Source organism: Lycorma delicatula, chromosome 12 (assembly GCF_047948215.1).
Source record: "Lycorma delicatula isolate Av1 chromosome 12, ASM4794821v1, whole genome shotgun sequence".
NCBI lineage: Eukaryota > Metazoa > Arthropoda > Insecta > Hemiptera > Fulgoridae > Lycorma > Lycorma delicatula.
Window position 1 is genome coordinate 65580108 of NC_134466.1, and position 15814 is coordinate 65595921.

Consider the following 15814-nt stretch of genomic DNA (forward strand, 5'->3'; position numbering starts at 1 on the left):
AAATCAAACAAATTGACTTTACTCTAAAACAAAATATATAATATATACATTATGATAATTATTTTTATATACATACAATTAAAAATAAATACTAAACAAACTGTGGGAATTTCATTTATAGTTTGTTCATAAATTTCACAATTATTATAAATAATTTTTTAAAAATGAAAATGCTATAAAGAGATAAAAAAAATAAATTTATACGCATCTGTTTAGCATTTCGTTACATACAAGGCACTTGTGTAAAAACACACAATTTCATTGTGTAAAAACACAAACATAAATTTCATTGTGATAGTTTATAAATTTTTCAGTAGAAATTGTTAAGAAAGAAATTTCAAAAATTTTGTAAATAGATATCCAAATATGAAAAATACAAGGAAACCTGTGTGTAAGAAGCAAACAGGTAGGAAACGAGCAGAAAATATAAGTATTATAAGTATTGTATATAAGTAATATACAGTATTTCTTTACAAGTACAAATTTGTAACAAGAATATTTGTTAAATAAGTACAAAAAAAAACTGTATACCGTATAGTAAAGGTTGGTATAACATTAATTTTTAATACAAAAGTGAAATTCATTGAAATTTGTTAAAATAGGAATGATCATATTTTTGATAAGGCTAAACAAAAATGCATAGTAAAAAAGAAACATATGCGTAGGAGGAACATATGTAAAGTACATAAATACAATGTACATTTTACAATGTAAATACAATGTTGGTATTTTTACAAGCAGAAATTGTTAACAAACAGAATTGTTAACAAACATAATGTTGTTAACAAACATAATGGTAATTCTAAACATTAAAATAAAATGAGTTTTCTGTAATACTAAACATATAAATAATGCATGCATTATGTTAATTATTTTTTTTACATACAATAAAAAATAAATAGATAAAGAAAATAGGTATGGGAATTTAATTCTCAGTTTCTTCATAAATTTCACAGTGAAAATACATAAATTTTTACATTAGAAATTAACAAAGAAATTTCAAAAAATTTTATACAGATCTCTACTTCATTTCTTTGAATAGTAAAAAGAAACACGTGTGTAAAAACACAAAAGCAGTAAATACATAGAAACAAAAATATTGGTATTTCTTTGAGTAGAAATTTGTAACAAAGATATTTTTTATATAGATAGACAAATATTTTTGTAAAATATATGCCTTGCCATATGTGCCAAGGGATTGTCGTGCAAGAGAGAGTCCAACTACCCGGATCCTGGTACTCAGGTCGGATTGGACAAATGCAATGCATCAGGCATTTCATTACCTCCAAATAGAATTTAGAATTCCTGGTTTGACCAGCTGGGACAGTTTGACCAGTTGAGCATGCACTTTCGCAACGTTTTTGTCATAAACAGCTATTGGACTGCCTCTCGCTTTGTTCATCATCATCCAACGACTCCCTACTGTCTTTAAACCGCTTCCACCACGTGCATATTGTAGTATGAGATGCGACTTCATCACTGAATTCTTGCAGTATCATAGCATAAGTTTCAACAAAAGATTTTTGAAGTCGAACACAAAATTTTATCCCACCTCGCTGTTTCACTTAGTTAGCACTTCTGTTTTTTATAAAAATGTTTTATACAGATCTCTATTGGGTTTCTTGGAATAGTATGAAGAAACACAAGGGTAAGAACACAAAAGCAATAAGTACATAAGAACAAACATATTCGTATATCTTTACATGAGTAGTATCATTGTAACAATGATATTTTTTTTATACAGGTAGGAAAAGAGGGCTTGTGTAACATATACAAAATGTGTGCATTAAATTCATTTTTAAGACAAAAATGAAATAAAGTGAAGTTTGTTAAAATAGGAATGGTAATATTTTCAATAAGGCTAGCCAAACATGCGTGGTAAAAAAGAAACATGTGTACAAAGCAAACATGGAAAATCATAGACACAAAAATATTACTATTTTTACAAGTAGATATTTTAACAGACTTGCATTTACTTTATATATAGGCACACATGAGTACTACATACATAGTATTATGTACTATACAATTTGTAATTCATTTAATCTCAAATACAACAACGATTCTAAAAATTGAAACAAAATGAGTTTTCTCTAATAGTAAATATATAAATAAATGCTTTATGGGATTTATGTTTTTAAATACACAACAAAAAATAAATAAAGGAAACTAGAGTGGGAATTTCGTTTTTCTTCATAAATTTCAAGGTGATTACTCATAAATCTTCACAGTAGAAATTGTCAACAAAGAAATTTCAGAAATTTTTTTATACAGATCGCCATTGTGTTTCTTGGAATAGTATACGTGTGTAAAAACATATAGGTAGTTAAGTACATAGGAACAAAATGTTGGTATTTCTTTAGAAGTACAAATTTGTAACAAAGATATTTTTTATATAGATAGACAAACATTTTTGTAAAAAATATACAAAATGTTGGTATTAAATTTATTTTTAATACAAAAACGATGTTAAGTGAAATTTGTTAAAATATGATTACTCATAACTTTCAATATAGCTAGCCAAACATGCATGGTAAAAAAAACATATGTGTAGAATAAATATGTAAGATACAAACGCAGAAAATTGTTAGTATTTTTATAAGTAGAATTTGTTAACAAAGATATGTCTCACTAATTACTTTTTGTAGATAAGTACACAATAGTATTACATACATGCACAATTGTAATTCATTTTATATTAAATACAATAATGATGATTCTAAAAATTCAAACAATATGAGTTTTCTCTAAAAGTAAACATAAATAATATATGCATTATGGGATTTATTAAAAAAAAAAAAAAAAAACAATAAAAAATAAATAAAGAAAATAAGAGTGGGAATTCCATTTTTCAGTTTCTTTGTAAATTTTGTGGTGATTTAGAAAATTTAAAAAATTTTGTAAACAGATATCCAAAGCTGAAAACATCAAGAAGCACGTGTGTAAAAAAGCACACGGGTAAATACATGAGCAGAAAAATATTGGTATTTCATTGCAAGTACAAATTTGTAACAAAGATATTTTTAAGCAGATATAGGAATAAAAACTTTTTTGAAATGCCAACTTTGAACAAAAAAATAAAATCTGTCATAATTTGAAACATAACCAAAACAATAATTAATACTCAATGTCTACTCTACAATAATTATTTTGTTTCCAATAGAATACATAAGTATTCTGACTACATTTAAAATAAATATTCTTTAGTTGTGACCGACTGTAAAGCAAACACAAGTTGCTGATATTTATAATTTTTATTTCCTTTGAATTGTTATATTTGTTTACAGCGGCACCAGGCACTGATAACCACCAGTAATACAAGTTCCTGATAACTTTGACAACTCACCATTGTGTTGAGTAACCTACACAGTAGTAGTATGAAGTCGAGGTCGGATCAAATTTACATGAATTTTACTTTTATTTTCATGCATGTCATTTTAATTTTTCCCATATTATGTCTTTAAGTAAGCCATTAACTTCAAAACGAAAATATGAGGAAGATTTCTCTTCTCTTCATGAATTCAATAATGCATGGGAGGAACTCTTTTTGTTTATGTATTAAAATACATCAATACCACCAGTTTGTTTGATTTATGGTGCTAGTGTAGCAGCACCCCAAAAATTTAACATTTCAAGCAAAATCATGGCAATTTTAATGAAATGTATCCTCTTGATTCATCTTTGAGAACACGATTGATTAACAAAAGATAGAAATCCTTAATAAGCTAACAAATCGTTTATAAAAAAGAAAATGAAGAAACAGCGTCAATGGTCAAAGCTTCTTACAAAATTTAAAAAAGAAACCTTACTCTGATGGGAAAGAAATGATCAAAAATAGTCTGCAAATATTTGCTAATCACTTCCAACATGAAAGTTAAAGAAATAGTGTAACAAATTGCTGTCTCTTGAAATATGACGATGTGTTGCTTAAATGACCAGACTGTGAACATTAATAAGAAAATTGTGTCTGGATTAGCCTATGTAAATTAGCTGTTGATGAGAACGCTGATAATATTGACACTGCTCGATTAAGTACTGTGTGTTGTATCAATGAAAATTTTGATATTATTGAAGAACTTTTAGACTTGCGGCAATTAATAACAACGAGAGGTAAAAACATTTTTAATGAAATAAAATCAGTCATTGAGAACAGTAACTTATAATGGGATAAATTAGATAACATATATACGGATGGAATTCCAGCTATGATTGATAAATATAAAGGTTGTTTATCACTATTTGAAAGTTACTTGAAAAGAAACATTCTTAAGTATCACTGCATACTGTATAGTGAGGGACTTTGCACTAAAGATATGAATTTATCTAATGTTCTTGATCCGGGAGTTCAGTGTATAAACAGGATTCAAATCACGCACGCTTAATTCCTGAGAATTTCATTGCTTATTTCCCGAAGAGATGGAAGAAGACAGTGAATTAATCCTGTATTACAATCTACACTGGCTTTCAAAAGGCAAGGCACTTGACAGATTTTGAAATCTTCGTGAGAGCGTCTTACATTTTTGGGAAGGAAAAGGTGAAGTGCCTAACTGCATGCTTCTAAAAAATGAAAATTGGCTGTGGGATCTGGCATTTCTTACAGATATTATGGAATATCTCAATAATTTAAATGTTAAACTACAAGGTAAAGAAGTGCTTGTTTCTTCTGATGTTATTTGGGTCTATTTAAAAAAAAAATAAACAAAACCAAATTCATTCTAGGAAAAACCAAAGTAGCATTAGTGTGGAAGCAGATCTACTAATTGGTTAAATAAAAAAAAATAACTGAACACAGTTCAAAATTGAAACAATAAATAACAAATAAAAAATTTATTATAAACTTTCTTATACAATAATAATAATAATAATATTGAAGAACACAATTGTAGTATAATTACTGATATCAATTACATAACGCTAATAAAATAATACAAAAATATATATAACTTATTTGGTATATAATGATTCATGTACATAATAATACTTATGATAAAATAAGTACACTTCTTCCATTAAAGTACTTTTTAAAAATTGCTAGAGGCAACAAGATCGTGGCATTAAATGAACGTAGTGTAAATTTGATTTACAAATCATCTCTGAAAGTAGTTCTGAAAGCAAAGAAAAAAATTACTTTTTAATATATATATACATAAACCAATACTTAGAATAATTATTAAAATGGTTTTTATTTATTAAGGTAACCAACCACATATTTATCATAGTATAAAACAAATGTTGCTTAGCATTTAAGCTTTTACAAGTCTATCATGATTATACACTTATTTGGAATAGTAGCATCCATTTTAGTAATGGATGCTACTACTTCCATTACTAAAATGATCAATAGTTTTATACCGGTTCTCTCTTCTTACTCCTTTATTTCTCCTACAACAAACAACTCAACAACAAATCAACTGGATATGCACTTTTTGAAGTAAAGATAAAGAGAAGACAAAACAGGTAGTAGTTTAGTGAGGTAGTGTCAATAATTTCAAATCTCTAAATCAACAATTTTTCAGTACGTGAAGAAGCTGTGGTGAAAAATCTATTAACATTCTGTTTAGTTGAAAATTGTTTACATCCACAGATGCATTTTTTTTATTTACATATTTATAAGTCAAAAAAAATCTCTCATTGCCAAATTTTGTTTATGTGGTTTTTTTTTAGAATATATTCACTGGTGAGTAAAGCTTTTACTATTTGTGCGGTATTACAGAGTATAACACCAACTAACAGTTGAATAAATCAGAGCGATAATTATACCTACAAACTGAACTTTTGATAAAATCATTAAAAAAATAATACTTAATAAATCACCTTCACTGATAACTGTGAATAAAAACTAAAAATTCAAGGCATTATTGCAGTAATGGTTTTTAAAATTAGTTTAAATTAATTTTGTACTCATTTTTCAATTTTATGACTTAAAAACATGTCATAATACATAAATTAGCCACATTACCGTACCATACTCGACTCCAACAAACATTATAAATCTACCAACCCCATGATGAGGTAGATTTATAATCTTTCATCTGGAAGTTTCTGGTTGAAATCCCAGTCAGATTTGGAGTTTTTCACATGCTACAAAAGTCATCTCTTATCCAATGAAAAATATGAAATACTTTCACGGGTAAATAAATAAAATATGAACAAATACATAGATTATGACATTCAAGAAAAAGATCAGAAATGTAATATATGTATTTCGGGACCACTATCTTGCTTGGTATAAAATTTTATTCTTTTTCAGTCATGTAATATCCTTTACAATCTAAACAAAGTCACTTACTTTATACTTTAATTAAGTGTATCACACACATATATTACATATATAATTTTTTGAAAATTTTAATAATTCATTAACATATTAACCACTGCGTGACAATTATTAAAAGAATAATATTTTAATATAGTTATAGAATTCAATACCAACTGAAGATACCATAAAAATCAATTATTGGAAATTAATATAAGTTTAACTTACCTAATTACAGTATTATATTATATATCCATTATTTTTCAAAATAAATTATAGATACTGTACAAATAAAAATAATCCAGTCCATGGGAGAAAAAAAAGATTGATTTTTGAAGAAAATAAGCAGAGTTTAGGGAAGTACAGAGTGATTGTAAAGTCATGCAACCCAATTCTTTCTGCTTTGTATGATTGTCAGTTAAATTTTGAAACATATTTTAATAAGGGTAATTTTTTGAATGACAGTATAGTGTATGGTAGCATTGCTAGATCACACCTCCAGGGAAAGGTGGGTATGACACCAAGCAGCAATGTCTTTTAAGCAAGAACAACATGTCTTTATTGTTGTGAGTTACTGCGAATCAAAATCGTACATAAAGTGTCAAGAATATTTTTTAAATGCTTTTCCAGATGCTAATGTGCCAAACAAATCTATTATAAGTCACTTATTTAATCGTTTTCGAGATACAAGTAGTGTGCATAACCGTAAGCATACCGGCCACCCAAGTGTTTAAACTGATGACAGTCTGCAAATAATAAATGAAATACTCTCCAAAAAAGTCTCTTTCAAAAACTTTCTAACCAGATTAGGCTATCTTACGGAAATGTTCATAAGGCTACTAAAGTTCTAAAATTACATCTGTACCGGATTAACATGTCATCAGCTCCAAGAATCAGATAAGGAGAAATGAATGTTGTATTGTCGGTGGTTTAAAAGTTTTATTCGAAATGACATATCTGTTTTAGACAAGGTTTTTTTCAGCGATGAAGCCTGGTTTTGTCTTAGCGGATATGTTAACAGTCAAAATTATAGAATATGGTCTTCAGAGAACCCATATATATTCCATGAACAGCCATTACATTCGCAAAAAATTAGGGTGTGGTATGGTGTATCTTGTCAGGCCTATTTTTTTTTCTGGAAACCATCACAGCTGAAGAGTATCAGGAAATAATCATGATTCATCATGCTGATGAATGTGATTGCTGGCTACAAGACGGAGCACACAAGATGAACAGTAGTATGCAATTTCTTCAGTGACCAAATAATTTCTCATGGTCTATGACCTCCTCATTCATCGGACCTGAGTCCTCCCGATTTTTATTTGTGGGGCTTTTTGAAAGATAATGTGTACTCAACTCAAACAACCTCCGTACACTTGATGAACTTACACAAAATATTGAGGTCTATATATAAAATATCACTGCTGCTACACTGAAAAAGGTTGCATACAATGTAAGAAAATACGTTGATGCACCCATTGAAAATCATGGTGGACATATCCAGCACTTAATATAAACTTGTAAGTAATACTTTTATAAATTGTAATATTATTCTGTAAATTAATAAAAAAAGCTTTGTAGCTTTCTAAAAAACAATTTGTTGTCATTTGGGTTGCATGACTTTACGATAACCTGTTGCATGGGTTGTAGATCAGGGTAAATATAACTTGTTTATAGGTGACTGGACAAAATTTTTGTTAACTGGGCAAAATGGTGGGACTGTTCAAAGGTGGTTAAAATTGATTTTTCAATGTTGTAGGCCAAGGTAAACTTCCTAGGGGAAAAACTTCATAGTAAAAGTTGTGGGTATTTGCAGTACCTGTAATTTAAGCCCTTAAACGCTAAATTTTGTTAATTAGTTATTACAAAAAAAGCTGAAAAACAATTAAAAATGGCCATTTTTGCAAAGCCAATATTTATTACAAAAATAACTTTTTTTAATATTTTTATTGTTTTAAAAGTTAGCTGTTGGAAGTCTGAATTCAATGAGTGGTTACACAAGAAAATTGATTTATTTGTTGCTGAGATATTGCAATTTGTTTATAAAAAAACTCTTCTGGCAACTGTAATTATTTTGGCCATTAAAAACTTTTCATGTCCATTTCAAATACAATCTATTTTTCAAGACTTGTACTTTCAAACGGTGAAAAGTTTTAGACCAAAAATTATACTACGTCAACACTAAGTCAAAAGCGAAACTCGGAGGCAAATTCCTAGAATCATTTGAGATCAAAACAGGACTGCGGCAAGGTGATGGACTCTCACTGCTACTGTTCAACTGCGCTCTGGAATTAATAATGAGGGAATGGCTCAAAAAATAACCCCAAAAATACAAATGGGCTGAAAAATCAAAACAAACTGCCTTGGTTTCGCCAATGACTTGGCACTGCTAGCAAACATCGGTGAAGCTAAAACACGGATATAGCAACTTCAAAATATTACAAATACAATTGGCCCAAAATATCATACAAAAAATCTAAAATTATGCCCCAAAACCAACACAACTAAAAGAAATAAACATAAATAGTAATAAGTCAAAATAGTTACCCAATTTAATACCTTTATAAAATAATAACAAACAACCTGTGAAAAAAACCTCGATTCAAGCAAGAACAAAAAAACTACTGAAGCACAAAATTAACATGGCATACTTAACAATAAAAATTGGTTATCAATAAACGCAAAAATAAGACACTACAACAAGTTATAAGACCAAAAGCTACTTATACATCAGAAACACTCTTCCACTTCAACAAACAATTAAAGACAGACAGACTCCAGAAAATTGAAAGAATTGGATGAACCTGCATCAACAGAAAGTAGCAGAAAGGCAGGCAGTGGTGGATCATGCCCTACAAAGTTGTGTACAAATAGTTAGAACCCATCACTGTTATCATGCGTAAGAGGAGATTAGGATTCTTTGGTCACTTTGAGGATACAAGATTCGAGACTTCTGAAACAGCTGGTACAGTATAATCTTGACTCAAAAAACACTACCATGACAGGATGCAGAGAAATAAGAGAGGATCTGAAGGAAATTGGCCTTATAACAGAAAGACACCACAGACAAGATAAAATTAAATGAAAAAATCAAGGACAAAAACAATTGCTTTACACTCACAAGAAACTTACAACATGAACATTTTCAAGATCAGAAAGGTCTTGAAAATGGTCAAGATTGAAATTTGGTCAAAAAGATTGAATGTATGAAAAATTACTGGAAGGACTACAAGGCCCAAACAGTCCCTTTGAAGAGACTTGGATAACAGACCTTGGTTAAAGTGAACCTATGCAGTCATAAAAGATAACAAAAAAGAAGTTTCTCTAATACGTCAATTTCTTTATAATTATTATGAATATAAACTTATGTTTATTTTTCTACATATTTTTAGTGACATTTGAAAATTTACTATTTCCTTTTTCATAATTTTTAATGTGCTCTGAAAATCTTTCCATGAATGACCTGGTGGTTTTTAATATACATATATATATATATATATATATATATTGTTATTTTGTAAAATAAATTTTATTGTTTATCCGAAATATATGAAATTTTAAATACATTTTTATGAAATAGTTATATTTGTAGTATTGTTGATTAACTGTACTGTTTTTTACTACAGTTTAACTATTTTAAAGATAGTGTATTTATGAGAATTACATTTACATTTTTTATTATTATCATTATTATTGCTATTGATTATTAATATGCTTTTTTTCTAATATGTAATATTTTTTAATTAATTTATCAAAGAATTTACTATTATATCTGTTTACATTTGCAATATTTTTTATATAATTAGTTTCTTTAATTATTTTAACATCATCATTATTAGTATAAATATGTATGCCTTGTAGATCCTAATTATAAAAGTGTTTATTTTGTATATCCAAGGTATATTAGAATTTTTGTGAGATGTGTATATATATATATATATATATATATTATAACTTGGACTCCTATAAACTTCTATTATGATTTTTTTATTTATTATTTCAATATTTACATCAAGAAAATTAGTGCTATGGTTTATATGGTTAATTAGTGCTATGGTATATGGTTTATATAGTTTATATGCATTTGTAAATTTAAAATTTTTGTTATGTAAATTTAGTTTCTTTTTAATTGTTATATTCTATATTTTTAAGTAAAAAAAGTTACAGCAATAAAAAAAAAAATCATCTCCCTATATAATTCAGATAAAATATTGATTGCAACTGCAAAATAATTGTGATAACATCAAGTTTTTTTAGATGTGACCAGCTCTGACCTTGAGCTGATGTGCTTAAACTATATGGTTTATATAGTTTATATGCATTTGTAAATTTAAAATTTTTGTTATGTAAATTTAGTTTCTTTTTAATTGTTATATTCTATATTTTTAAGTAAAAAAAGTTACAGCAATAAAAAAAAAAATCATCTCCCTATATAATTCAGATAAAATATTGATTGCAACTGCAAAATAATTGTGATAACATCAAGTTTTTTTAGATGTGACCAGCTCTGACCTTGAGCTGATGTGCATAATGGCAAATGCACAACACCTCTGCCCTACACAAAATTAAATCTATGGATTATCTAAACATGTTCCTAAGTAAAACAACACTGACAATGGCAAAACATTTTTAGAATGTCATATGTTTACGGATGAAGCGACTTTCCATGCCAGTTGTTGTGTCAACTGGCATAATTGTAGGATCTCAGCAACCCAATGAAATTATTGAATATGTCAGAGATTCCTCAAAAGCAAATGTGTGGTACAGTTTGATATCTGATCATGTGATTGGACCGTTCTTTTTTCATGAGCCTACTACCACAGGGAATGTTTATTTATTTTTAAATAAACAATATTCTACAACTGTATATTTTCCTGCAAGTTGACCAAACTGAACAAGAAAGTAACGTTTCTGAAATATTTCAACAAGATGGTGTGCACACTTTAGCTAAAACATTCGATGTAATCTGAATGAAAGATTCCCTAATCGTTGGATTGATAGGGCTGATCCAGTGCTTTGGTCTTTGAGAAGCCCAGATTTGATAGCTCTAGAATTTTTCTATAGCGGTATGTTAAAAACATTGTCTACAGTGAAATAATTAGTGATGTACAACATTTAACACGATGCATCACCAGTGCTATTGCCACAGTTACGCCTGTGATGATCCAACAGACCTGGGCATCTGCAAATATATCAGCTGGATGTTTGCAGAGCGATCAACATAATTCATATTAAATATTCTAAGGCACATAAAAAAACTTTTTGAGTTAGTGAATTTAAAAAAAAAATCATTTGATTATCTATATTAGTTTGTAAGATACGATTTTTTTAAAATTGCTGCAACCTAGATGTTTGACAGGGTCATCGTAAAAGGTTTTTTACAACCTAGACATGGTACTATATTTCAATTAATTTATTTAATATAATGGTATATATAATGTTTGGAAAAAAGTAATTATATATATACAAGATCTGTAAATAAAGTAATCAGACTAGTTTTTTGGAAGCCAAAGTGACAACACTGTAAAGTTACTAGTAAACATATGGTTATATGAACAGCTGATTTATATTAGGTATTAATATTTTTAATCTATTGTTGCCATATGAGACGTAAACAAACTTTTTGTAAAACAAGTTTTTGTTGTGCGTTACAAAAATGAGTGATAGTAATTATATTTACATTTACATTTTGAATGAGTAACAACGTTGTGCAATCAAGTTTTGTATTAAACTCAGTGAGAATGCTTCTGAAACTTTTTCAAAATTAAAAAGGCCATATGGAGATGAAGCTCTGTCATGAGTCCAACTTTTTAGGCGGCTTAAAGTATTTTCGGTGGTCGGGAATCAGTTATATACAATCCAAGTTCTGGAAGACCATTAAAAAGTGATGATAATGTTGAGCGAATACAGACTTGGTACGGTACGGTGACTGGCGATTAACTGCCAGAATTATTGCAGAACAATTGAATTTGAACCACATCACAGTCCATCAAATTTTAACAAACGAATTGGACATGAAAAAGGTTTCTGCAAAATTTCTGCTAAAAAACCTCACTGTTGAACAGAAAAACAACAGGATGGAAGTGGGCTGCAATCTTCTAAGGCGAATTGAAACTGATCCTGATTTTCTAAATCTTATTTATTACTGGTGATGAATCTTGGATATTTGAGTACAACCCAGAAACAAAAAGCCAGGGACAAGGAGTGGCACACTTCAAACTCCCTACATCCCAAAAAAGCAAAAATGAGCAAATCAAAAATCAAAACCATACAAATTTGTTTCTTCGATAGTAATGGCACTGTCCATAAGGAGTTTTTGCCTTCAAGAAAAACTATAATTCAATATGTTTACCGAGAAATTCTTGATACATTGCAGAAGAGTTGCCTGCTGGAAACCAGCCATAAATGACAACTGGATGCTGCATCATGACAATGCACCTTGTCACACCGCACTATCAATTATTGAATTTTTGGCAAAGAAAAACATTCATGTAGTTCCTCAACCACCTTATTCAACTATATCTGACAGATATTCAACAATATCTGACTTGAGTCCCTGTGACTTTTTCCTGTTACCGACTTTAAAAAAAAACACCTCAAAGGACACCATTTTGGAACAGTAGAAAACATTTTTAAAAATGTAACCGACCATCTGAAGGATATTTTTCTGAGTTCCAACACACTGCTATGAAGAGTTAGAAAACTGTTTGAAGCATTGCATGGTTTCCCAAGGGAACTATTTCGAAGGTGATAGAGTCCATATATAATTGGAGTGTAAATAAAACATTTTTCTGAACCAGTCTCATTACTTTATTTACAAACATTGTTTATATATATATATATCTTGTTACAGATTATGTGTTTAAAATAAATATTGAAGATAAGGTAAATGATATACTTAATTAAAACAGTTTTAACACAACTTTCCTTAATGATTTGTAAACTATGATAATTTTGAGAAATTCATATTCAATTATGATTTTTTTTTAACACGTAAATATTTCAGTGAAAATGAAATGCAGTAAATGAACTGGGAACCTTACATTCTTGACTTTCTCTTGTATACCACTCCTTACCAAAATATATCTACAGAAGTATGAAAACTAGTTAACACATCATCTGTCCCTTACGCAGTTTTATTCCAATAAAAATTTATTATATACGATATTCTAAAGTCCCTCTGCTGTGAATTAACAAATTATATAGAAATATATACAGATGGAATGTTACTACTTTATAAATTCACTCGCCTTTGTAACTGAACATATCTTCTGAATACCAGGCACAGTGTAAGTTGAGATGACTTGAAATCCTTTGGCAATTTTCAGTCAATCTTTACACACAGCTCTTTTAAAATCAAGAGATGATAAAAAAAATCATGGAGGCCCTTGAAATTATATATGATCATTAAATATTTCTTTAAGTAAGTGCGCAATAGTAAGTGTTGTTGAAAATAATCATTCAATATTTTACTGATTTTGAATTTCTTGATGGAATAAACACAGAATTTTTGAACAGCAAATTATATTTATGCTGTTTCCAAGAATATGATACCCAAAATTATGTCTTGAAACTGCTATCCAAACATCACTTTCTTGTTGCTCAAGACTGGTACAGGTTTGCTGTATTTCTAAATGAGAGTTATTTTATTTTGTACTCCCCACGTAGATGAATCTAAGCCTTTTCTGAGAAAAACTTTCCATTCAATACTTAAATCAATTCTGTTGATATGGTAACCTCTTAGCGTTGTTTGTTAACTATATGTAATCGAACCATTAGCAGAAAAAAAAATAGTTTAATTATTTTTTACGCCTACATAAACTATGAATATAAATAATTCAACTATTAATTATATAATAATTTCCACTTACCAACTATTTTTATTATTACGTCTCAGCGCTTTCGGATATTAAAAATGGTTGGTAAATTTTAATTATTATATAATTAATTTATATCAATACCAACAGGCCATGATTAATAATAAAATTAATTCAACTATGTACAAAGGCCTATGAATATTAAATCCAGGTGTAGAAGCTCACTTACTCACTGCAAAGGGGCATTTTGAATACTTTATTTACCACAAGATCAAAATACTGAAAAATATAATTTTATTAATTCTTAACAGTACTTACTGTTCTTGCAATTTCTTCAAGTTGTTCAAACATTTTTGTCCCTGTTTCTTCAACTAATCTGTAGAAATATCCATTTTTATTTTGCAATAAGATGTGAGGATGATCAAATTCCTGAAAACAATGGATTAACAAAAATTAATTTCACTAGAGAACAAGAATTAAGTTGTTAGAGAATAGCGACAAAGGAATGGATAAATAAAAAGGAGATAAAATTAAGAATATAAATAGAAACTTCACAGTCAGAAAGAGGTTTCTGTGTGAAAAAATGGACTTGGACCTACAGAGTCTTCATAAAAGAATGGTGGGGTTCCTGTAATCAGGTCAAGGCAGCAGAGAAATTTTGAAAAGTTATGTTGGTAGCCCTGATAGCCTCCAACCCAAATGTTTGTGAAACAGTATTTCAAACCACCACCCCGATTTTTGTATTGTTGTTGAGGTGTGTTTAGTTGGTTACTGTGTTCACTGTTCAAGCAAGCAAAGTGTGCTTTGTGGCAGGCTGAATTAAAATCTGTAATTTTTGTTTAATGTGCATTTTGACATGAATATGGAAACGAGCCACCGCATGAAAACAAGATACGATGTTGGTTCAAACAGTTCAAAGAAACTGGATCTGATCTCAAGGAAAAATCAACCGGCAGATTGTGAGTATCAGATGAAATTGTTGAACGAATTAGACAAACTGCAATCAGAAGTCCTAACAAATCCATCTCTTGTTGAAGCCCCGAGTTAGATATTTCAAAAATAACAAATTATAAAGTTTTACACAAAAAAAAAAAAAATTACACGCATATAAAATCCAGCTACTGCAGGAATTGAAACCTGATGACGGAGAAAAACATTTCAATTTCACTATTGAAATTTTCCACAAAATTAATAAAAATGAATCATTTTCAGACAATCTAATGTTTACGGATGAAGATACATTCCACATTAATGGATGTGTTAACATACACAATTAACAAATAACGGGATCTGAAAACCAATCTGATTTTTGAGAAACGGCGCGACACGTCTAATGTTTGGTGTGGTGTGATGAAAAATCGTCTAATCAGGCCTTTTTCCTTCACTGAAAAAACTATTAATGGAGGTGTTTATCTTGATATATTAAACAATTATTGCCTTCCTTAACTGGATTAATTCAAAAACATACAATGAATTCATTTCCAACAAGATGGTGCACCTGCATTTTAATGCATTCGTCAGCCAGGCTTTGAATGGAAAATTTGGACACTGATGGATAGGCCAGCAAGGACCTATACCCTGGCCTCCTGGCAGGAGTCCAGACCTGCACCCTGCAACTTTTCTTGTGGGGGTATGTAAAAAAAAACATTGTTATTCGCAAAAAATAATGACCTAGGTCACTAAAGGAAAGGATTAATGAAGAAGCAATTGTAACAATAACAGGAAGATATGTTAATTCAGG

General features: G+C 29.3%; 1 protein-coding gene across 3 annotated transcripts in view; it reads right to left on the reverse strand.

The window, feature by feature from the left end:
* Positions 1 to 4799: 4799 nt before the first annotated feature.
* LOC142333408 (ATP-binding cassette sub-family C member 4-like) overlaps positions 4800 to 15814 on the reverse strand; it is a 200339-nt gene continuing 189324 nt past the window's right edge. For all 3 annotated transcript variants that reach the window (XM_075380456.1, XM_075380457.1, XM_075380458.1), the window contains exons 27-28: positions 14392 to 14502; positions 4800 to 5105 (exon numbers count right to left, since the gene is read on the reverse strand). In XM_075380456.1, the coding sequence (XP_075236571.1) occupies positions 5088 to 5105; positions 14392 to 14502 (129 nt within the window). In that variant the 3' untranslated portion in view covers positions 4800 to 5087. The remainder of the gene's footprint in view (positions 5106 to 14391; positions 14503 to 15814) is intronic.